General features: G+C 38.1%; 4 protein-coding genes and 1 long non-coding RNA gene across 5 annotated transcripts; 4 read left to right on the top strand and 1 right to left on the bottom strand.

The window, feature by feature from the left end:
• Positions 1 to 1,720, top strand: LOC105213788 (uncharacterized). The gene is made up of 2 exons (XM_029041396.2): positions 1 to 156; positions 242 to 1,720. Exons 1-2 carry the CDS (start codon positions 151 to 153, stop codon positions 1,208 to 1,210), a joined length of 975 nt encoding a protein of 324 aa, XP_028897229.2. The 5' UTR covers positions 1 to 150; the 3' UTR covers positions 1,211 to 1,720.
• A 3,155-nt stretch (positions 1,721 to 4,875) lies between these two features.
• LOC105213790 (uncharacterized) lies at positions 4,876 to 6,194 on the top strand. The gene is made up of 2 exons (XM_011186853.3): positions 4,876 to 5,019; positions 5,086 to 6,194. Exons 1-2 carry the CDS (start codon positions 5,014 to 5,016, stop codon positions 5,959 to 5,961), a joined length of 882 nt encoding a protein of 293 aa, XP_011185155.2. The 5' UTR covers positions 4,876 to 5,013; the 3' UTR covers positions 5,962 to 6,194.
• A 6,960-nt stretch (positions 6,195 to 13,154) lies between these two features.
• LOC114804183 (uncharacterized) lies at positions 13,155 to 14,368 on the top strand. The gene is made up of 2 exons (XM_029041397.2): positions 13,155 to 13,302; positions 13,385 to 14,368. The coding sequence occupies exons 1-2, from the start codon at positions 13,297 to 13,299 to the stop codon at positions 14,258 to 14,260; spliced, it is 882 nt and encodes a 293-aa protein (XP_028897230.2). The 5' UTR covers positions 13,155 to 13,296; the 3' UTR covers positions 14,261 to 14,368.
• Positions 14,369 to 19,649: 5,281 nt separating this feature from the next.
• Positions 19,650 to 20,657, bottom strand: LOC105213787 (uncharacterized). The gene has a single exon (XM_011186847.3). It carries the CDS (start codon positions 20,483 to 20,485, stop codon positions 19,814 to 19,816), a length of 672 nt encoding a protein of 223 aa, XP_011185149.2. The 5' UTR covers positions 20,486 to 20,657; the 3' UTR covers positions 19,650 to 19,813.
• Positions 20,658 to 21,221: 564 nt separating this feature from the next.
• LOC128922099 (uncharacterized) lies at positions 21,222 to 22,716 on the top strand. The gene is made up of 3 exons (XR_008471365.1): positions 21,222 to 21,824; positions 21,906 to 22,171; positions 22,315 to 22,716. It is a non-coding gene; the product is annotated as an uncharacterized LOC128922099 (long non-coding RNA).
• Positions 22,717 to 25,578: the final 2,862 nt, after the last annotated feature.

Below are 25,578 nucleotides of genomic sequence, written 5' to 3' on the forward strand. Positions count from 1 at the left end.
GCTGAGTTGGCTAAGCGCACTTTTTGGTATATAAAGTTGCTGGATGACACTGGAAAGTCATCAGTTACTCAGTTCTCCTCACAACTGGTGTTTGGTTAACCTCGTCTACTAACTTACTCGTAGCAAAATCTAAGCATAGCCTACAACAAAATGAAGGTACGCACACATCCTACTTGGAACACTACGACTTGCCGGTCCAAAGGATTACGACTAACTCACGATTTTTGTTTTTGCTTTGCAGGTTTTCGTTTGCATCTTAGCTGTGGTGGCCACAGCCCAAGCAGGTTTTCTGGGCCTTGGCGGCGGTAGCGGTGGCGGCGGCGGTGGCGGCTACTCATATGGTGGCGGTGACGGCGGTCATGGTGGACACGGTGGTTTTGATGGCGGTCATGGAGGTCATGGCGGTGGTCATGGTGGCTACGAAGGCGGCCATGGCGGTGGTCATGGTGGCTTCGAAGGCGGCCATGGCGGCGGTCACGGCGGTGAAGTGAAAATCATCAAGATCATCAGTGAGGGCGGTGATGGCGGTCATGGTGGTCATGGCGGACACGGTGGACACGGTGGCTTCGATGGCGGCTATGGCGGCGGTCATGGTGGACACGGTGGACATGGTGGCTACGATGGCGGTCATGGTGGTCATGGCGGTCACGGTGGTGGTGGCGCTTTCAATGGCGGATTTGGCACCAGCGGCGAATTGAAAATCGTTAAGGTCATCAGCGGAGGTAGCGCCGGCGGTCATGGTGGACACGGTGATGCCGGTCATGGCGGACACGGTGGATACAGCGGCGGCGGTCATGGTGGTCATGGGGGACACGGTGGTTACAGCAGCGGCGGTCATGGCGGTCATGGTGGCGAAGTCAAGATCATCAAGGTCGTACATGAGGAAGGCGGCAGCGCTGGTGGCTTCGATGGCGGTTATGGCGGCGGTCATGGTGGACATGGTGGTTTCGATGGCGGTTATGGCGGCGGTCACGGTGGACACGGTGGTTTCGATGGCGGCTATGGCGGTGGTCATGGCGGTCATGGTGATCACGGTGCTGGCGGTGAAGTCAAAATCATCAAGGTCATCAGTGAAGGCGGCGCTGGCGGTGCTGGCGGCTATGGCGGTGATGCTGGCGGTTGGGCTGCCGGTGGCGGCGGTGGTGCTGGCGGTTGGGCTGCTGGTGGTGGTGGTGGCTGGTCATCCGGCGGCGCTGGTGGCTGGGATTAAACACCTTACATGCCATAAAGCATTTGTACATATTGTACTATACGCAAGCAGCGCAATGAGTCCATCCTAAATTAGTAAACACAAAAAGAAGGCAGCCCACGCAGCCATTTGCCATTGACTGAGACTGAATGATTAATAAGTCATGGTTGCGCGCTGACTGCCACCTTGTACATAAACCACTTTCCACGCTTAACGCGCTGCATCACTACTCCTATTATCCTCCTACAAACACACACACACCGTCAATCGACGCGTGTGAAGTGCCATTCTTCTTCGCCTGTTCATGCGCATTCTCCACATGCCTACTCGTATTGTGATATACAAACATACCTGCATACTCACATCACTCTTAGCGCACTAAGTGTAAATGTTGAACCACAATTTTGTTGTAATGTACCTGTTAAAGCAACAGCGTGAGTTCGTAGACGTTGTTAATGTTGTTATTGTTTTTATTGTTACCAAAATATAACAAGTTGAAAATAAAAATCCAAAAAAATTTTAAAATAAAAATCTTTATGTGTTATCATTCATTATGCTACGCTACTTCTCTGATATTGAGTCCCGCTTAGTCGCGGAAGTTTCTTCAGTTTACCTTCAATTTCTTCTCAGTTTATCATATACATATGTATATAAAAGCCATTTGTAAGTCACTTTTATCGTTGCATCTAATTTGTATTTAGACCTTTCACTTTTATGAGAAATTTCTTTGAAAGATTCGAAAGAGGAAGCAAAACCCGTTAGCCGTTATTATGTCATGGATTTTTGACACTGCTGTGTGGAAATGCGATTTGGGATTTAGCTTAGATATTTACATACATAAACATATGTTTGCTGCTTCGAGAGCTTTCACATCAAGACAAAGTTAGACATTGGGGATAGAAAATTTAATGAAGTCAAAAATATATACATTTAATATATGTATTTAATATCGAGAGATATTGATTAGGATTGAGTTAGAATGTAGACCTCAAAGAGTTTAATGTATGTTTCTGTCAAAAGCAAGCGTCAAAGTGTAAGGTAACGAAACTGTCTTAATCTATATTTCTTTTCCCACATCTTTCTTTTTTTCCATATTTAAATACTCTCGGAAGTTGTAAGAATTCAATGAGTGTGATATATATTACAAACAAATTTTTACATGCTATAGGAGGGCTTAAAAGAGTTATGGACCGAATTCACCTATTTCAGGTTTCTAAACACAATTGTCGAATGAAGACAAGACGAAATATCTCCTGTCATCAAACAAACAGCCGGGGCATTCGTGTCTTGGCTCCCAAGTCACTGTTGACAGTCATAACTTCGAAGTCGTAAATAATTCCCGTCCTGCTTTATGGTGCAGAAGCTTGGACGATGTGAACATCCGATGAGACGACACTAGGAGTTTTCGAGAGGAAAATTTTGCGCAAGATTTATGGTCCTCAGAACAATGGTAACGGCGAATACCGCAGACGATGGAATAAAAGGACAGCGGCTTCGCTGGTTAGGTCATGTTGTTCGAATGGACGAAAACACTCCAGCTCTGAAAGTGTTCTATGCAGTACCCGCCGGAGGAAGCCGAGGAAGGGGAAGGCCTCCACTCCGTTGGAGGGACCAGGTGGAGAGCGACCTGGTTATACTTGGGATCTCCAACTGGCGCCGACCTGCTAGGGAAATAGAGGAGTGGCGTGCTATCATCGATTCGGCTATAACCGGCTAAACGGTTCAACGCCAATCACATAGTACATACAAACACAATTGCTAGGAAAGCGATTCTTACATAATTCCATTGTAAAGCTACATTCACCCCGAGTAACATAGGCTATATTTATTGCTATAATCTCAACTTTCTGGAAATAATTCGCAGATGAGGGTGTCAAAAAGATATGATGAAGAATCTTAATCTGAAGCTCGTACTAGACCGTCGAACGTTCCCTGAGGAACTGAGCGTTCCCAACGCCTACATATTCAGAGAGTAAGACAACGGACATCAAAGACTATATATTGTAATCAAGTTTTTACTTATTACAAAAAATTTCATGGTCTGCTAGTTTGATATATTATATAATGCCAGCAGGAATTTCGCTTTAGTTTTTTGAAATAACGAAATATATCTCAATTAGCTTACTTCGACTTATGCCATTTTCATACGTTGACCTTCATTCTATATTGTTTGTTTACGCTTCTATTGGGGCAAGTGAAGGGCCAATAGTGACAGTCATCCATCTGACGAGCCGGTTCTATATATTTTTGTATGAGGAGGCGTGTGTAATCAAAGGTTGTAATTTATGCAAGAAATTTGTGTTTCAAAGAAATAGTAAAACAGTGTTTTTTCATGTTTGTTTTTTTCTTTTTGAACGCTCAAAATAATGTCTGCAGAAGCATGGTTTAGTAGCTATTTGGGCAAATAATATGTGCCACTGCGGCACAATGTGTTATTCACACTCGAATAAAATGTACAAATGTAGATACATATTATATAGTTTTAACTTAATTTAGCATTTAATTGCTCAATAAAAATAGTTAAAGCACTTACTCGCTTTTATCGTGAAATAAACTTGAAGGGGACTGACAAAAGTTCGTTAGTTGAAATATTTAATTAAGTTAATTAGCAATGGAGTTCGAAAAATTTTATATAACGGTGTAGTTTTGAAGAGTTCTTGGAAATAGTTGAAAATAGGTGTTGCCACCTATTTAAATAAAAAAAATTTAATGAAATTGACAAGACAAAATATAAATCAAATTATGGTCATAAAGCTGAAGAAGTTTGAAAAATTAATTAAAATTTGTTTGAGAAGGGTTGCCATCTATTAAAATTTTTTATTCAATACATATGATAAGACAAATTATTTATTAAATTATGGTTATACAATTGAAGAGTTTTAACAAAGCAGTTCGATATGCATAACTTTCATTAGGGTTGCCATCTTTTTAATTTTTGTAAATAAATTACTTTCAGTGATCTATTATTTACATACCGGTCGATTTTTTACAAATAAGAACTTTCAAAGATTTTACTACTTCATAAATATACTGAACTTGGTTCGATAGATGACGCTACTAACGAAGTATTTTTTAATAGTGCGATTTAAGTTCGCTTTTTGTGCTATTATCCTTATGACTCGAAGAATCTTTAGGTAAACACTTGACGGAAATGTCAATAATACTTTCGTTTGTTATCAGATCACACTGATCACAATGCTTCTACTAAATTTACTAAGTGTTTTTATATCACACAAGACATGTGAGCATTTGTTGGTGTCTTCTTGAACTAACACACTCAGAAATTGTACCAGTAGCACATGTTCAAAATGACCGACTGCAAAGCAGTTTTTTTAACTCTTTAATTCATTTTCTTTTATTTTGCCAAAAAAGTGAATTCAGGTGTACGGATCTTCAACTGGTTTAAAGGTGTTTCCTTCTAAGCTACATGTGTATGCATGTACTAATCAAAATTCATATAATCAAAATGGAAATAAAATAATTCTTTTTTGCAGCGCTTCGCGTGTCTACTTGTATGTGAGTGTTGTGAGTGATGACATGAAAAAAATCGCACAACAACAGCGCAAGTCAGAAGTCACCATGAAGCAGCGACACTCAGCAAATGGTTCTATTGTAGTATTTTTTTATAAGTAAGTGTTGTCTTTTATTTCTAGTTTGATTGTTGTTATTATTTCTACTTATTTTTTTTCTTAATTCACATGTTAGTCCAGTCTTGAGATTTTTCCACAGCAACTCGCCACCGTTTATAAAACGTTGATTGCTGTCGCGCACGGACATTAAGTGTGTAGAATTCGTTCTTAGCGGCGCGTTTTGCCATCACCGAAATGAGAGTGAGTTTAGAAGATGACCAAAGGATTACACGTAGGATTATATATAACGGTTCTTTTGGATTTTAGGTGTTCGTGTGCTTGTTGGCACTGTGTGCCTTAACGGCATCAACCAATGCAGGATTTCTTGGATTATTAGGAGGACTTAAAGGAGGCCTCGGCGGAGGCGGCGGTGGCGGTAGCTACGGAGGTGGCGGCTATGGCGGCGGCGGTCATGGCGGTGGTGGCTACAGCGGAGGTGGCGGCTATGGCGGCGGTGGTCATGGCGGTGGTGGCTACAGCGGAGGCGGTGGCTATAGCGGTGGCGGCGGTGCCAATGTACAAGTCATTAAAGTTATTGCTTCCGGAGGTAGCGGTGGCGGCGGCTACAGCGGCGGCGGTGGCTACAGCGGAGGTGGTGGCTACAGCGGAGGAGGCGGCTATGGCGGCGTTGGTCACGGCGGCGGCGGCTACAGTGGTGGCGGAGGCTACAGCGGTGGCGGCGGTTACAGCGGTGGTGGCGGCTACAGCGGCGGCGGCGGCTACGGCGGTGGTGGCCATTCCGGTGGCGGAGTCCAAGTCATTAAAGTAATTGCAGCCGGCGGTCATGGCGGCGGTGGCGGCTACAGTGGTGGCGGCTATGGCGGCGGTGGCCATGGCGGTGGTGGCTACAGCGGTGGTGGTGGATACGGACATGGCGGCGGCGGTTACGGCGGTGGTGGTGGCGGTCACGGAGGTGGCGGCTACGGCGGCGGTGGTTCCGGCGGTCACGTTCAAGTCTACAAAGTTATATCACTAGGTAGTGCTAGTGCCGGCGGCGGCGGTGGCGGCTATGGAGGCGGCGGCTACGGAGGTGGCGGTGGCGGCTATGGCGGAGGCGGCGGCGGCGGTTGGTCTGGTGCCAGTAGTAGCGCCAGCAGCAGTGCCAGCAGCGGCGGCTGGGGTGGTTGGGATAGAAAGAAGTAAGCTACCGCACAACAACAACTAACATTTAAGTTTCCTGCAAGCGATTTTTAGAACCGCAATTATTTGATGCACTGCCATTAATTAAGTACTTCGAAGGTCCAAGTCGAAGCGCTGAGAATATTTAATGTACAATATTTTTTTTTGTTGAAAAAAGAGTGATAACGAGATATACATAGTATAGAGTGTGAAAGAAGAGAGAAAAACAATACATAAAAAAAAAAGAATAATTAAAATGTTTGTTTAAATTTCTTGCGCTGCAAGTATTATATAATGAACGAGTATGCAAAAGCGTGTTTATGCACTTAAGAGCACGGAAATCGAGAACTGTTAATTGCATGCAAATTCCCGTTCTTAAATCAAGGTCATGTTGCGGCAGAAATGCGTTGAAAAAAATAAGCAAGTCAGACAATTTGACAAAAAAAAATAGAATAATGAGTAATAAAATTCATTAATGATTATATTATTTATGGAAAACTATTAACAAATTAAAAAAAATATATATTTTAAGTCCATAATTGAGTCAATTAGCAATTCGTTCCCACACAAATAAAATACATAATTTACTAATTTACTCAATTAAGTCGTAATCTGATACGTATATTAGCCACTATTGTATTGAATTTATATAGTATAACAGGATGTATTTTATTCTATCAATACGGCACTTGGTTCATATCCATTCCAGCACTGCTATAAGCCATTCACGATATGCCAAATTTGCTCGTCAACGTACTTATGAGTTGCTCAAACCATAAAACCACCAATTAGTGACCGGCAATTTCGTTGGCAAATTTACTTTGAAACCTGTCCAGCCAAAATGAAACTTCAGCAAATAATTTATGCAAATAAAAATTAGCATTTTGAAAGGGAATGAGATATATGAATATGAGCAAAACATTCACTGCTTTGAGGAAGACGTAGCTTCAAGACAGTGGTGAAGCACAAAGCTTTGGTATAAGATAAACATATCTATGCAATTTCATTATAATATTCATGATACAGTGTCTTTTTTTTAGATGAATTTCAATACGGATGGAGATTAAGAAGAAAAATATATGTATCTGTGAGAGTTGAGAGTAAATTTGGACCGATTTCGTTTAGTTGAGTGTTTATAAAGAATACTCATCTTTATTATGGCTTAAGCTGATTTCAGAATTCCAATGCTGCTTGGGATGCTCTACCAGACTCTTTGGTATGCATTCGGATGGTGAGTAACCAAGAGTTTCGGTCAACCGAGTAAAGCCTTGATTTTCTATTTAGTCGAAATACCTTGATATATTTCATAAAAGGGTCTACTGAACTCTTTAAAGTAGCCAAGATCAGTCTATAAGAAACTTCTTTGAAACTTCTAATAAAGGATTGAGCCTGATCTATACAGTTAAAATAAGCAAAAATGTTCTTTCTAGATCTGTTATTCTTCAATTATTTATTTAAAGTTTAATACTTCAGTGTTTTCAAAAGTCTAGTATCGTGAATAACTTAAACAACACACTGTAAAACACATCAAAAATCGTGAGAGACCGCTAATAGCCGCACCGCAGATGATTTCAATCAAAATCGAAAAAAAATCGAACAAAACAAATAATCGGTAGTTTTATTAGAAAAAAGTAGAGCTTTAAGCGATGAATATAAATTACGGCCTCCATGGTAGGAATGAATATTTATGAAGTCGGTTTCATATTTAATTTTCGTTTGTTCAAAGAAAAGAAAACAGCACGCTTAAAAAATAAAATAGAGAAAAGCCAATTGGATGATAGGAGAACAATAATTGCATAATGTCATATAAATTTAGTGTGCATAAATGAATTTGAAAATATTGGCAGAGTTGCTTTAAAATGCCGCGGAAATGCTCTGAAATTTTTTGAAAATTATTCAAGGTATTTTATAGAGATCATAGAAAACATAGGCGCGTGCGATTCGACGTCACAGTTAGTGGTGAAAGTTTTGCAATAATAAAAAAGCTTGCAAATTTCGAAATTTACAACAAAATTTGAAGAAATGTAGATGAGAAAGTCAGCAATTAAAATCAGTTTGAAAATTTTTCTTTCATCTTAAGTAGATTGTAGGGTTTCAGACTGTGTTTGTTTTGGCCTCTATTTGGGTTTGTTTTTGTTTTGACAATCCGATTTTTCTGGGAACGTTATTCTAAGTCGTCTTTATAGCTGATTTGTAGCTTCTCAACAATCCGATTTATGGTTAGTGAAGAAAGAAACCATTTTTCCTATGAAGACATCGATATACATAGGTCCCAGAAGGTAATCAGGAGAGTTTTGGTCGTTCAAATACTTTTCAATGCTTCAGTGACAAAGGTTTCCTATGTAGTACTAGTGGAAAGAGTAATGAAGTTCGAGAGAATATCTCATTAAGAAAGCTCTATTTCGTCGAATGAATTGAATGTGTAAAGCAAAATATTAATTAAGTTAATTATAGAAAGTATTAGAGTTCAATTTTGAAATTAGTTAGGTCAACGGTGCCTCGAACCAGCTGAGCGTAGAAAAACATATCATAAATCCATTAAAATTCATAAAAGCATCACAAGAAAACGATTCATGTTAATAAATGTTACAAAATCACTTAGTTCGTTGATTTATATCAAAATTAATAATATTCATGCCTAAAGTAAACACCGTAAAAGTCGAAAAAATTAAAACAGACTAATTAATCATTCGAAATGCCCAAAATCTAGTTAGGCGCACGCAAATCAGCATAAAGCAAAAAAGACGAGCCTACCTGAAATCTCAAATGTACAGCTTGAATATGTATGAGATAAAGGTGTAGGTATATACCACTAATACATATGTATGACTTTATATAACAAAAACAATAAAAAATTTACAGTGAAAATTCGAAATAAAACAATGCAACAACGCATGTCAAGTTCAGATTACCACATCATCAATTTTTGACGCCCCACAACTGTGCTTTCGGCAGCTGTGTTTTTGTTTTTTAACCAACTCTTTTTGTGCTCTTTGTGGCGCTGTCGTAACATGTTTCGAAGAGTAGAATAATTTTGTTAATTTAAATCTCAAAATGAATTTGATTTATTAATTTCTAACTGTCAGTCCACAGGTCAGATCCATGCAAATTATAGATGTTTTGAGATACATATACTAATGGGACCTGGTACACGTGTTCCTAGGCAATTTGAGGAAGGTAATCTTACATATCGGAGGAACATAATATGCTATAATGTTTAGGTTAAGTTATAGTGCTGATCCATGGTAGAGCGATTACATCTGAATATCAAAAGATAAGTTCTTGGAGGCGCCAAAAAACTTCAAAATTACTCCAAATCTCTATGAAACCACAATGACCTTAGAATCCATGCCAAATGTAGTACCTTTAGAGCCTAAGAGAGTTAGGCCTCAACGCATGGACACCAATTGGACAGTACTCGGTTACCAAACCCACTAACTAGATTGGGTCAGGATAATCTTCGACCTGAAAATCAATTCAAATCAGGCAATAATGAAATGTTTTATCTTATAAATTACTCCAATGAGTATAAAAGCGGATATAAGTGAACTAAAATACGTTCCTTAAACCATATAAGATCACTTTCATTATTTCACTTTCCAACAGATCACTCAAACATCAAGAAAGATAAGACAATTTCGACTTCGCCCGAACTTAGCTCAACCTTACTTCTTCTTCTTCATATTTTTTTTTATTTTTTTATTTTTCCGCTTAGCCGCCGTATAATAGTTGGCTAATAAATAGTTGTATAGGATGAGCAAAACGCACGACTCGAAAGCACTTTATGTAGCCATGTTGATGATGATGATGATGTGACCGTTTTGTAGTAAAACCCGAAAATTTGAATAAAAAGTAAGCAAAGTAAAACAAGAAAAAGGAAACAAAAATAAAATATAAAAAAAAACAACAAACAAATAATAATAATTATTATTACGAAAAAAAGAAGCAAAACAGAACGTCTATATGGACACCGACGACTGCCGGTTAAATAATTATGATGTTTAATTTAATATTAATGATTTGACTTTTTTATTTTTTTGGCTGTGAGAAAAATCATTTTTAGATTTACATATGTATATTGTTATTGTTTATTATTTATGGTAATGAATGCTTGTTAAATTGAAAAGAAAGTAAAAAATACTGTTATGTAATAACCGGTTAGATGAATAGGTGCTAATTGTTCTTTTGAATTTTTTATTTATTATATATAAATAGCAGTAAAATTAATTGACTGTAACGAAATTGTGCGACGAAACAATATTACGTCACATTCGAAGTTTAATGTTAAATTAGTTGAAATGGTTTTATGAAAGTTGCCACCTGTTTGCAGATTTTAAGTCAATAAAAATTTATTGATAAGGAAATTTCACAAATTGAAATCGTAAAGGAAAGCTCAACATAAATTTTTTTTCGAGAAGGGTTGCCAATTGTTTGAGTGTTTTTCTAATTCGTTTAAAAGTACAAAAGCTTCGATCCGTTTGACGTGAAAGTCCAAAAGTTCTTTTCACTTAAGAGATCTAGGCTGGGGCTTAAGTGATTTGGTGCCTAATTCTCTTATTAAATCCATTAAATTTAGTGTTACACTTTAACTTTATTTAACTTTCAAAGAAAAAACCTCTGAACTGAAATATTGCTGTATAATTTTCATTTATTATTTAGTTTTTTTTTCTAACTACTATATGAATACTTACAATACAAAATTCACTATATTTTCAATTTAATAAAAATTTAATTGAGGTAATTAGTAATTAATTAGCAATATCTTTTTTTGTATTTGAGCAAAGTTATGAAATAATGTAGTCATTAAATTTTTTATACAGTATTTATATATGTGTAAAAAACATTAACGAGTCGTCTCAGTAATCGCCGCTAGTAAAACTAATTAATTCATTGCGAATTTATTTAGCTCCAGCTACAATGATGAACGATAAGTTTTAATGGCTTCAATGTGAATTTAATAAGAAAGGAAAAAAGAGATGAAATGTAAAAATAGTTATCAGAACGAACAATTTAGGGAAATTTTGTAATGTTTTTAGACATTTTTTAGATAAATTATTAGATCGAATTAGAGTTTTCACAAAATTAATGATTAAGCGTAAAACTAAAAATGTGTACAATATATAGCTCACAACTTTTCAGAGCGGACTTTAAAGCTTGTAAGATTATCGTTAAGAAGTTATTAAGCTCGTTGTAAGGGATGGAAAACATCAAAGAAGAAGTCAAAGTTCCAATTGTCAGCACTCGAAGCGCTGCGTTTGGATCTGATTGACTGCTTTGATTATGATCTTAAGCTCTAAAAGAATGTTAACAATACTGAATACGGTGATGGTAACTGTGTAAATATTACTTAACCGATCCAATTAAAATTACTTCATAATTTGAAAATTCGACTTTATAGTTGTCAAGTGAGTTGCAGCGCGCTCTTATTTCAGACGAGACTTATAGTATGTTTCCATATGAAAATAATCTCCTTCTAAGCTCGTTCAATAATCTAACCGTTTACATTTTGCCAAATGAGATTATCAATTGTGAAATGTGTTGTATTTGTTGTTGTATTATATATCTTTCTCTAGCTGTCGACCATTTCTGTTTACATGTTCATTTGACATTTCTCCTCTTCTTCGCAAACTTATCGATAAAACTAGGAATAACACCGAAAATCTAGTTGTATAAGACGTGATAATTTTATAATCTCGGATTATCAAGAGAGGAATTTTGTATGAGAAATCTCGTTTCTTAATTACAGATTATCGAGTTAAGCTCGTAAATGGAGATAAACTCGTTATATGTAAACATAGTATTAGTTTCTACTGTTTGCTGGGTCTAAATCATTTAGTTAGTTCCAATGATAATAACGAAGACAAATATATCTGTTCGAAAAATAGGTATGACTCATAAACTTTACCAGCTTTTTATAAAAAAGCTGAAATCGTACCTAGTTTTTTTATTTTTACTTTTATTTTTAATTTAAATTTATTATTCTTAAATATCAATCATTACGAAGCGAATAATTGCTGGATCTTAATGAAAACGAAATGGGCACTTGTTCGATTAAATGAAGTAATTTGCGTATAATGATAGGATTTTCCGTCTAGCTACAGATATAAACATAAATAAATGAATAGACCCTGTAGGAAAGCGTGACCCAGTCAAGCAATTCGAAGTAGTTCGAAGTATGAAAAATTCGGCGACATTGAAACGTGATCAATATAAGTTCTAGTGTCTTAGGAGAAGAAATAGAAAGGCGTTTAACATTTGTTAGGCATTCAAAAGACAATGGTATAGAATTAGGCGGCAACATTACCCAATAAAATTATTGGTAGAAGTTCTTCCAAAAACTCTTTTAGATTAAGTTTTTTTTTTTAATTTTAATGATTTGATTTTTGAATTTAATTCAAGATGTTTTTTGGGAGGGTGGGAACCTTTTGAATAAAGTTTTCGACTTTAAAATACTTCTTCTTAGTCTTCTCTTCCTTTATAAAGTACTTATCTATTGAAAATGCTTTTTTTGTGCATTCGTAGCGATTTGAGTAATAAGCTCAAACCTATATACAGCTTTCGTTTCTACTATGAAAATTTTTACTACATCGTACTGGTTATGTATTATAGAAAATGATGGACGAAGAGTGATTATTGACCATTCAGACAACGTTTACAATGTTAAATTAATATGTTCATCATTTTTATGAGAGCTCAAATGCTAAGTAGTATCAGTACCGACTATACCAGAGCGAAATCAGTCCAGTACATTTTCCTACAGGGTACGTATGAGCATTTGAAATCTACAACAATCTAACAAACTGGTATTGAAGCAATGACGAACGCCTGCGGCAAAGGATGAACCGCGTTCATTGTGTCAGCAGAGCTTGAATAACGATCGATGATCGATTGATTTGTACAAGATAAGTGGAGGCAAATTAACGCCAATGTGGGGTACGCGTTTACTATGATATGAACAATATCGATGATTTAGCGAAGCAAAAAATAAAATACAATGTACTGCGAAATTGAGTAAGAGAAGAAAACAGAAGACCTTGTCTAAAAATAAATATCTTCTAAGGCACTTGAGCATTTAGAATAAGGAAATTGAGAATTGCAAGAATATTTTTTGTGTATTCTTTTTCGAACATGATTACTTGTACTGATGGTTTTTTGTTGCGCTTTCCCTTTTTCGGTAATATTCTGCAATTATATTTCTAGCCTGCGCTTTGTCGATATATTTTTTGCTTTCAATTTGTAGAACATCATTAGTGCGTTAGTGTCAGAAGTTTCCTCTATAAAAATCAATGGCATTCTGCTATTTGGCAACAATTACACAATCGTGTTCCAACAGTGAAGTCTTCGTGAAGCACTAGTACAATGAAAGTGAGTACTGCATAAACTAGGATCTAGGTCTTATACTAGATCCACCCGCTGCAAGGACTAACATTTATTTCTTCGTCTTCAGGTTTTCGTCTGCATTTTAGCATCTTTGGCGGTAGTCAGCGCAGGAGGTGGTTATCTGCCACGCGGCGGCGGTGGCGGAGGTGGTTTTGGCGGTGGTCATGGCAGCCATGGTGGCTTTGCTGGCTCCTCCAGTCACGCCAGCTCTGGATCGTCTGCACATTCATCGGGTGGTGGTTTTGGTGGTAGCGGCGGACATGGTGGAGCCGGACGTTATGCCGGCGGTTATGGTAAAGGCGGTGGAGGTGGCGGTAGCGGCTGGAAGAATGCTGGTGGCCACTCTTTGGGTGGTGCTGGTGCTGGAGCTTATGGTGGCGGTGCAGCCTTAGGTGGAGCTGGCGGTTACGGTGGCGGCAGAGGTTTCGGCGGTGGACATGGTGGCGCCAGAAATGGTGGCCTCTATGGCGGTGGCACTTCCAGTGTTTCATTCCACAGCGGAAATTCTTTGGGTAGCGGTCACGGTAGTGGTCTGGGCGGTGGAGCATACGGACCTAGCCATGGTGGTGCTGGACTCGGCGGCGGTTATGGTAGCGGTGGCTCCTCATATGGTGCAAGTAGCAGCGCTTCTGCCGGTTCTCACGCTGATTGGGGTATACCAGCTAATTTTGATTACACAGTTAATCATGGTTCGTCTGGTGCTGGCAATGGCGGCACTGGTCTTTATGGCGCCGGCTCTGGTGGTTATGGCGGTGGTGCGCACAGTGGCGGCGCTGGATTGGGTGGTGCTCATGGTGCTAGCTCTGGATTTGGTGGTGCTCATGGTGGCAGTGCTGGTTTGGGTGGTTATGGTGCCGGCGGTGATTCAGGATACGGTTATGCTGCTGGTAGTAGCGCTTCATCAGCTAGCTCAGCCAGTTCAGGTGGTTGGTGGAAGAATTAGTTCGATGCTATGACCGTGATTCAACAGAAAAGCTTTCAGTAAATACTCTATGTGTAATTTGGAAAACAAGGAAATAAATATCTGCAACGATTTTTAAATTTATCAAAATACGATTGTGTTTTCAATTCATCCTCCGATGTTTCATTCGAGAGTTTTGGGAGCTATACTAGTTTTAGAATTCGAAACCCAAATCACTACTGATGCATTCGATAGATCAAGTGGAGCTGGAGGACCAAGGGCTCTAAATCTAAGCTTTCATCGTCCATCCATCTTCTTGTCCAATTTTTACTTCGCCAAATGCAAGATTTCTGGCAGAAGAAATCGATAGTCGAAAAGCTTGATAACTATTGAAACTGTCTCACTTCGGAAGGTATCGAATAAGCCGTCCTATACACTCAATATAAACACAGACTGCAAGCTTAATCTGGATATCTTTTATAAACTGTGTTGGGGAATCTTAACGAATGAAAGATTTTTTTCATCACAATATATCGGATTCGATCGGATTTTTTATGAAAAAATGAAGCGACTTAACGAAGGTTTCAAGACCGGAGCATCCTCATGTAGAGACCAAGGTGGTAATCTGGTAACCGATGTCCAGGGCATACTGGGATTATGGAGGGAACACTTCTCCGACCTGCTGAATGGCAGTGAGAGTACAACAACAGGAGATGGCGAACCCGATCCCCAAATCGATGACGATGGAACAGATGTTCCATTACCCGACCATGAAGAAATTCGAATAGCAATTACCCGCTTGAAGAACAACAAAGCAGCGGGGGCCGATAGATTACCGGCAGAACTATTCAAATACGGCGGCGAAGAACTGATAAGGTGCATGCATCAGCTTCTTTGCAGAATATGGTCGGAAGAAAGCATGCCTGACGATTGGAATCTCAGTGTGCTCTGCCCAATCCATAAAAAGGGAGATCCCACAATCTGCGCCAATTACCGTGGGATCAGCCTCCTAAATATCGCATACAAGGTTCTATCGAGCGTATTGTGTGAAAGACTAAAGCCCACCGTCAACAAACTGATTGGACCTTATCAGTGTGGCTTTAGACAACTCGACAACTGACCAGATATTCACCATGCGCCAAATCTTGGAAAAGACCCGAGAAAAGAGGATCGACACACACCACCTTTTTGTCGATTTTAAAGCTGCTTTCGACAGCACGAAAAGGAGTTGCCTTTACGCCGCGATGTCTGAATTTGGTATCCCCGCAAAACTAATACGGCTGTGTAAATTGACGTTGAGCAACACCAAAAGCTCCGTCATGATTGGGAAGGACCTCTCCGAGCCGTTCGATACCAAACGAGGTTTCAGACAAGGTGACTCACTATCGTGCGACTTCTTTAACCTGATGCTGGAAAAAATTATAAGAGCTGCAGAGCTAAACCGAGAAGGTACAATCTTCTACAAGAGTGTACAGCTCCTGGCGTACGCCGATGATATTGATATCATCGGAAGCAACAACCGCGCCGTTTGTTCTGCTTTTTCCCGCATGGATAAGGAGGCGAAGCGAATGGGTCTGGAGGTGAATGAGGACAAGACGAAATATCTCCTGTCATCAAACAAACAGTCGGCGCATTCGCGTCTTGGCTCCCACGTCACTGTTGACAGTCATAACTTCGAGGTCGTAGATAATTTCGTATACCTGGGAACCAGCATCAACAACACGAACAATGTCAGCCTCGAAATCCAGCGCAGAATAACTCTTGCCAACAGGTGCTACTTTGGACTGAGTAGGCAATTGAACAGTAAAGTCCTCTCTCGACGAACCAAAATCAAGCTCTACAAGTCGCTTATCATTCCCGTCCTGCTTTACGGTGCAGAAGCTTGGACGATGTCAACATCAGATGAGACGACACTAGGAGTTTTCGAGAGGAAAATTTTGCGCAAGATTTATGGTCCTCAGAATATTGGCAACGGCGAATACCGCAGACGATGGAACGATGAGCTGTACGAGTTATACGACGACATTGACATAGTTCAGCGAATAAAAAGACAGCGGCTACGCTGGCTAGGTCATGTTGTCCGAATGGACGAAAACACTCCAGCCCTGAAAGTGTTCGATGCAGTACCCGCCGGAGGAAGCCGAGGAAGGGGAAGGCCTCCACTCCGTTGGAGGGACCAGGTGGAGAGCGACCTGGTTACACTTGGGATCTTCAACTGGCGCCGAACTGCGAAGGAGAGAGACAGGTGGCGCACTATCGTCGATTCGGCTATAACCGGCTAAACGGTTGCAACGCCAATCACACACACACACATATCGGATTCGAGTTGAAGTTTCCGGACCCCGATAATTATGGTGTTCCTTGAAATATTAAACACCTTTAAAAAAAATTGACCCCTGTTCAACATGCCATAATCATCTCCAATCATTGAGTTCAAAGTTGAACAATACGATCGATTTCTAAGTAGAAAAGCACACAATTTTAAATGCTTGCCTACAAAAATTAACGCTAGATGGCACTGTCAGTGCTTTAAAGCTCTATTCAACCATTTTAATCGCTTGCATTTGGTCTAAAGCTACTTTACGTTAAGCCAAAAATGCTTTTAGACCAAAATCTCCAGAGTACGCATGTATATGTGCCTTAGTGACTGTTTGCTGTTTCATTCAACATTAATTCAAAGACTGGTTTTCGCTTTCTTGCAATCGTGGACGCATCATTTCCATATGCAGCGATGCTTTTGCAGGGTCAGTGAAGTTCAATGCCGCCGAGTGAAGACGAAAGTTGAATTTGTAAATATTATATTACAACAAAGTGCCGCAGCGATCATGAGTAATGTCAATGCGATTAGCGAGTGATGTGTGTTCGTTGTGTAGGGCATGGTTATTAACATGTTTGTATGTGTGCGGTGTGCAGGAATGCAGATGGATACGAGTTGCGCATGCGCACTGCCACGCATTCTTTTGCATTATTGTCAGTTGGTGTTGTGCGGGTTTTTGGATTATATAAACAACTTTCGAAAGCCGCTATTTTGATTTTTGGCATTGTGTGGGAATATTTCATGGGATTTACTTGTTTTTGGGGATTATGTTGTTGATGTGGGTATAATACAAATTTTGTTGCATTCAATAATTATTTTATTTCTTTTGTTCCTAAATATTTAAGCAAATATTTCTTTAGCTGAAAATATTTTTTCAAGAAATATATATGCTAGTGTGCCAATGTACGGTCAACATCTGATCCTAATAGTAAGTTTTGGAGAATTATTAGATATAAATATAGGTTAGGGTTAGGTTAATCTGGTAGGCCAAAAAGCCACACATATATCGATTTTGGCCTTTGCGATACCATATGGAATTTATATTTTATACTATCTGTAGCTTTTTACTTGAATTATTTAATCCATTTTCATTTTTTTTTAAGTATAAACCAATATGGATTCGGAATGAAAACCACACAAAGAGAATAGGCTGAAATGTGATATTTTTGAAATAAATGTTCACAATTTTTATACTCTCGCAACCTGTTGCACAGAGTATAATAGTTTTGTTCACATAACGGTTTTTTGTGTCACCAAGAAATATAAGAGTTAGATATGGGGTTATATATATGTACATAAATGATCAGGATGACGAGTAGATTTGAAATGCGGATGTATGTCCGTCCGTCCGTCTGTCCATCTGTCCGTCCGTCCGTCTGTCCGTCCATCCGTCTGTCCGTCCGTCCGTCCGTCCGTCTGTTCGTCCGTCCGTGCAAGCGATAATTTGAGTAAAAATTAAGATATCTTAATGAAACTTGGAGCACATGTTCCTTGGCACCCTGAGGAGGTTGCTTTCGATAATGGGAAAATCGGTCCACTGCCACGCCCACAAATTGGTGGAAACCGAAAACCTATACAGTGTCATAACTAAGCCATAAATAAAGTTATGAAAATGAAATTTGGAACATAGGATCCCATTAGGGAGGGGCACATTTGGATGTAATTTTTTTGAAAAAGTGGGGATTGACCCCACCCCCAAATAGTTTTTTTTTGTATATAACTCGCAAACCAATAACCACGCCCACCTCCCATACAAAGGTTAGGTCGAAAATTACTAAAAGTGGGTTAACTCCCTAACGAAAAACGTCAGAAACACCAAATTTTACATAAGAAATGGCAGAAGGAAGCTTCACTGAGATTTTTTTACAAAATGGAAAATGGGCGTGGCGTCGCCCACTTATTGGTCAAAAACCATATCTCAGGAACTATTCGACCGATTTCAATGAAATTCGGTATATAACACTTTCTTGACACCCTGATGACACGGGTGGAATATGGGCGAAATCGGTTCACAACTACGTCTACTTCCCACATAACTCAATTTTGAATTCCATCTGATTCCTTCACTTTATAATGTATACATAAGGAACCAATGAAGCTAGCGGAATAAAACTTTACACAAATACTGTATTTGAGCTGTGACATCACTTGTGGAAAAATTGTAGAAATCGGACCATGACTTTTCAAGGCCCCTGATATCGAACATGAAGAACTCGGTGCTCAGATATTTTAATGTAATTCATTCCCTCTGAATTCTTTTTTTATAACAGTTTCTCTCTGTACCTGAAATGGTAAAAATCGGGTCATAACTTCCCCTAGATCCCATATACCTAATTATAAGAAATATTGAATTAAGTGAGCGTTTAGTCTTCGATACATTGTATCTTGGTGGTGAAAACGAGTGAAATCGGTTTAGGAATTACCTCAGTCCCCATATACTATTTATGATGATTTTCGTTATTCTATTGAACATTATACCAAATATATGGGTCGACTTGTGTTATCTTTATAAAATTACATCATTAAATTGTGAGAGTATAAAATGTTCGGTTACACTCAAACTTAGCCCTTCCTTACTTGTTAAATATTGAGCTGGTGTAAGTCTGTGCATTGCAGTCGTAATCTCTCTCTTTTTTTCTCCTGTGAGACAAGATATATATTCAAAAACCTTAGCTTGACTGTTCAAAGCATTTTCAATTTTTACGATGCTATCCAACTGGCATATAAAACATCTCTAAGTGTCACTGAAACGCTTTGGAATTAACTAGAAAGCAGATATCACGAAGACAATACGTTTCGTCATTCTGATAATTTATGTAAGAATCAACTTAGGCGAAAGCTTGAAACATTTACCAAACAGATTGAAAATGGTATTTCTATCAATATGTGACTATTAATAGTGTTATCGGAATGTTCGAAGGACGATATCGCGGTAAAATTTACCCATTTGAAAAATCTCACATTTTACGCGCTATTTTCACCAATCACTGCAAGCCAGGTGAGACTTTTCAATGCCCTCTATTTAAGTAGAGGAGGCTGAATACTGTTTTTTTAGAAAACCTCATGGAGTTTAATATGATTTGTTCACCGTTTATATTGAAGAATTATCACCGATTCCTTTTATAAATACAAAAGTGCTTTATTTCACTAATTTATGTCATATTTCACTTAAAAACAATTTTTTTTTTATTTTTATTATAAAATTCATTCGTTTATTTAAATTCGTAAAAGTTTAGAACTAGTTATGCAACTTAAACACTTAACCAACTGCCAACTTTTTATTTTCCCCATGAGCTAGAGTGAGCGCTTGCTGAAGACTGAGCACTGGAGTACGCACCGCTACCACCACCATAACCTCCATAGCCACCTGGGCTGCCGCCACCACCGCCTCCACCACAAGTATTGCAACTACCGCCGCCGCCACCGCCTGGATGACCGCCATAACCGCCGTTGCCACCATAACCACCGTTGCCACCGAAGCCACCGCTGTTGGCGGAACTGAAGCTACTCGCACTGCTGGTTGAGTATGAGCCGCCAGCGCCACCACCGCCGCCGCCACCATAGCTTGGGCCGAAGCCACCACCGCCATAGTTGGGTCTATAACCGCTGCCACCGCCGCAGCCACCGGAACCACAGCCGCCACTACCACCGCCATAACCACCACCACCACCGCCATAACCGCCACCACCGTAACCGCCGCTGCTATACGAAGGCACTTGCTTCACGGCGTAGACCTGAATGCTCGGGGTGCCATAACCTCCGTGACCACCACCACCATATCCACCACCGCCATAGCCTCCACCACCACCGCTATAACCGCCACAGCCGCCGCCGCAACCACCACCACCTCCACCAAAGAGCAGAGATTTCTTAAACGCTTTCAGTTTATGCAAAGTGGGTACGGCATGGCATATGCCCAGCAACAAGAAACAAATCACTAAACGCTTCATAGCGCGAACGCGTTAATCCAACGAACGAACGGACGTCTGTATTCCTTAGATCGAACAAAATTTAATCTCGTCTAGATAGCGCGAAATCCGTCGATATTCTATTCCTTCTGTCAACTCTACTTAACACTTGTCACTTGTTTTTAACGACTGATTTGTCTGGATGCGAGTACCGCGGCATTTATACTTCATCATTTGGGAATTTTATTCTAAACATGTGTGAGCCGACAAGTACAAACTCAATTCGCCATACTCAATTCGTCAGTTCTGGGGGTAAGGGATTGGCGGTGGTGGAACAGATGCCAGAATCGTGAGCTACTGATTTGAAAATCAAAATCAAAACAAAAATATAAATCTAAAAAGAAAACTAAAAACATAAATAAAGTGCGGGTGCCGACGCCATCGGCTGTCTCGTCGTACACAGTCGGCGCTCAGCTTACACCGCCTTAGCGCTCAAACGGTTGCTCATCACCCACATCGCTGTCGGCCATCCCGGTGTAGTCTTCACTGATGTATCGTTCAGTGACGTGGAACGAATTAATGAGTGGTATATCCAAGCGACTGTTGTAGGTGAGCTACCCACTGATCGTAGATTAGATAAGACCTGAGATGTGTTCAAACATTTTTACTGCCGCGAAATGTATCTTACAATGAAATATTTTTGGAATTAGTAATCGTTTACTCATAATGGTTTCACGGTATATCTATTGCTTCGAGCACCTGAGATGTAACAGTTCGCAAAGGTGGGTCAAATATGTGCTCAGGAGTGTTGGAAATTTCGTTTAGTATTTTCATACAATTTTAAATCAATGAATTCATTATATTAGAGCTTAGTGAGCCTGTGATTTTTGGTCATCTTACTCTTCCAACAAGCCTTTAATTTCTTTAGACAACATAAAGAAAATGAAGAACTTCTTTGTCAGACTACCGTAAATTAGACTTGTTGCCAAAGATCTACAAGTCAATGATTTCATTTGAGAACTTAAAAACAATACTCCTTTAATGAAGTAGACTAAATTAAACATAACTTTAGAGAAGGGATTAAATTAGCTGAGGTTGTGTCCAGCACGAAAAATGTACGACACGGTACCTCCTGGCGGCCGACGAAGAAAAGAACGATCGAAACTCAGGTGGAAGGATCAAGTGGATGTGGACCAGAAGATGCTTGAAATCCCTAACTGGCGCCGTCGTGCGCAATGCAAAGACGACTCTCGAAGGCTTATGGACGCGGCCAAACCCGACACCCGGTTATAGTGCCAATTGATGATGATCTGTTTTAGGAAAGATCCGTAAATGAAGATTACAGATGAATAGTCCGGGGTGATTTCAAAAATTTCCGAAGGTGGGCTTATTAATTTACTTATCGAAAAACTGTCTGGATCACATTATGATTATTTGATTAGTCCATTGCTTTTAATTCCAGCTAGTTCAATCGGATGACTAAAGGTAGGGAATCCAAAGACAGCAGATTCAGGCCAAATTTGGAATAGTATTCCAAAAACTAGGACCATTACAACAACAGCATTCTTATCTGTTATCACGACTATCGGTTAAGTCCTCAAACAGATCCTGGTTTTTGAAGAATTAGAACGAATCGGTACCCACTAAGTAGTGTTTAAAAAATGTAAATGTCTCCAAATACCGAAATACCGACTATAGCGCATACCTCGTAAAGTTTCGCATCTAATTGTGAGTATTCCACTATTCAAATTATAGACAAACAATCGCAAATACAAAACAATTAATTGACAGGTGGCTCACTTGTTCAGCACTCATTTGTGCTGGGGCTGTTACTAACACTAATAAAACAATTTCTTCTTGCATGTTTTCAGCTGGGGAAATCCGTTAAAAACATTGTGGCGTCATCCGAGCGCAAATTCTCGCGCATATTCTCATCAACAGGCTACTAGGCTTGTAAAGATCCAACAGGAAAAATTAAACAAAAGGAATCAAGAAAGTATTTTGGGCTTAATAATATATAGTATTTTATAATAAAGCTTTCATTAGAGCTGTTGAGTAATGGTATAACATGATCAAGGATTTGATAAAGGGTTACCACAAGCTGCCTTTCCATTAACAGAATTTTCACCTATCTAAAGGAGATTAACAAACACAAAATCTAATAATTTGAAAAAAAAATACGACTGGAGTTGCCATATTTAAAAAAATATATTATATTATTTATATTTGCATACAATATTATATATAATTGGTATGAAAGTTGCCAGCAGTGTTGCCATCTATACCGAAATATACAAATATTAAATACATGTATTGGTTAAGCCATTGGTAAATTATTCGGTTAATCTTTTCAGAGTTGCCAGCTATTGAAAAATACTATATACAGTTGAACTTTCCTAACTCAAATCACTATAATCCACAAAAAATGTCACAGAGTCTTCCGAGTTACGGAAGGTAATTTGTGTAAAATTTGACTTCTATTGCCACTTCAAGAGTCCGAGTTATGCAGAACTTCGAGTTATAGCAGTGGAAATTCAACTGCATCTCATTAAATAGCAAGCAAAGTTCTTACATTTCCTGCTGGGTTCATTCTAATGAGAATCTTATTTATGCATTTACAAAAGTATAGAAAAATATTTATTTATATTACTTTACTAAGCTAAATAACTGATATTCTAAATTGCTAACCGATCGATGCGGTCATTGACGGCGATATCCGTTTTGTGGTAAAGGCATGAATAATTTGAATATTTTTACTTTTTTTGTTTTAATTTTTTTAGTTGAACATTTATTCCATTCAATGATTTATTAAATCTAGTAAAGTGGAATGAAAATTGATGGCAAACCCGTTGAATATACAGTTGCTGACAGCTTGAAGACGGTTGATATGAAAGTTAAACATTTTAATAACCGTTAATTGTAACTGTTTATGTCAAAAAAAAAAATTATGCATTAATCTGCATAAAACATCTTTCCAATCACTTTCAAGGACCTGCTGATTTCTTAATTAATTAAATTAAAATAATCAAAGTTGCAACAGTTTCAAGCTTTGGTTGGTTTCCATAACTTTGTGGGGATTTCCTTATACCCGGTTGTAAGTTACTACGTCTATTGTTATTGTCATTGTCTTTCTAAATACAAATACAAATAGTTACAAGCAATTATATTTCAATTTTGTGTTATTTTTTGTGATTTCTTGCATCGAATATTATCTATAACTATGTAAGAGCACTTTCAAATTGATCGGAAATGACAGAGATTCTCATTTTCCAATTTAATGACTGAGCAATTGTTGTTATTACCTAATTTAAAAGTAAGCGGGGATTAACAGAGTTGCATTTGTATTTAATTATATATTTTTTGTAATGACTTAACACTTTTGTAATATGAATTTAAGTACAAAGAATCAGAAAATTATTAGTGTACAAAATATATATACAAGTATATATACTTTTATAATGTCGTGTATTATATAATTAATGCTGTATTTTAGAAACTAATTAGTTGTAATTTTTTATTATTATTAATTAGGTAGTATAGACTTGTTGAGAGTATTATTACTTTTACAATGCTAATTTACTTTTTAATTGATTGGACTTGTTTTTGTTACTTGAAAACAGTTGCGACTCGAAAATCATGATAGGAAACTAGAATATAAGGATCAACACTTTATTTTCGAGTAAACCCAACTCCAATATTATTTACGAGATTAATCAGCTGACTTTCAAATGATTTTTTCTCATCTTAAATCAAGAACCAAGGAAAATATCGATATAAAATTTTACTCAAATAACATAAGTGTGGCAACCCTTATCGAAAAATCTAAAAATGTATACCTTTTCATGCCTGCAGATAACAAATATGAGGATATATGCCTAGAACACTAGACCCTAGTGATGCCTAGATCACTCACACGAAGTAATACCTCATCCGGTGTCCCGTGGGAGAGTCTTGTGTTGGGAGTAGATTAGGTTTAGCGGATTAAAGTGCCGTACTCCGGCTTTCGAAGCTTCCCCTTACTATAAAAAAATGCCTAGAACATGGATGTTGTAGGAAAAAGAAATTAAATTTCAAATTCACCACTGTTTCGATCATGTCGTATTGCTAGTGATAAAACACTTTTGTCGACTTAAGCTCTTTCAACATATTGCCGCAGTTATACTTTTCTTCATCTATACCATATTAATTGCTTTTAAATAAAGCAATAAGCTATTAAATAAAATGCTTTCAATTAATATCATAATTGAGGTGAATCGCAGACGAATTGAATTTATTGAATTTATATGGGTATTTTTAGAATGTTAAAAAACAGTTGAATACAATGCAGTTATAAATATTAATTATTGAGCAAAGCAAATACAATATTATGTAATTGGAAAAATTAAAACGATTTGATGAGCGTTTTGGTGGAGCGTTAGGGTGGACCACTGTGCTTGTATAATATTTTTAGAGCAGAAAATGTAGAAAGAAGTAGTAGGTGTATATTTTATTAACAGTGATTAAATCAATTTTTATAAATATAAAAATATATAATTATTATAAATATTAAAAATTATAAAAATATAATTTATGTTGGCAACCCTACGCAAATTATAATAGTAGATTATTGCTTAAAATAAGTTTTTTTCGTATAATGAATTATTTTGGAACAATAAATGTATTTAATATTTACTTATAATAACAGAACTAGGTGGCAACCCTAGAGAAATCTACATATAGCCAATTTATTATTTATGTTAAACATACTTTGAGATTTTTAATAATTTTTTATCTATTAAACCTTTATATGTCTTGGTAACTATAGTCAAAGAATAATCGCAATACTTATCCATAGAAGGTTTTAATAAAAAATTGAGATACAGTAATAATTCTATTGGAAACCTTATAGAATGTTTTATTGTTTTATTTTATAGCGTAGCAACCTTCTATATTTATAGTTACCCCCCAATAATTTATAATTACGTCAACCAAATCTATTAATCCCACCTCATATAGCTCGAGGTATCGACTTAAGGTTACACGAGGCCAACACGATTACCCAGCGTAGATCGCTTTTAATAGATTTTCAAATCCACATCCAACAAATGTTTACCTCATGCGATGATTCATCCGAAACTTTGTTAAATATTCACCCC

This window comes from Zeugodacus cucurbitae, chromosome 5 (genome assembly GCF_028554725.1).
Source record: "Zeugodacus cucurbitae isolate PBARC_wt_2022May chromosome 5, idZeuCucr1.2, whole genome shotgun sequence".
NCBI classification, from domain to species: Eukaryota; Metazoa; Arthropoda; class Insecta; order Diptera; family Tephritidae; genus Zeugodacus; species Zeugodacus cucurbitae.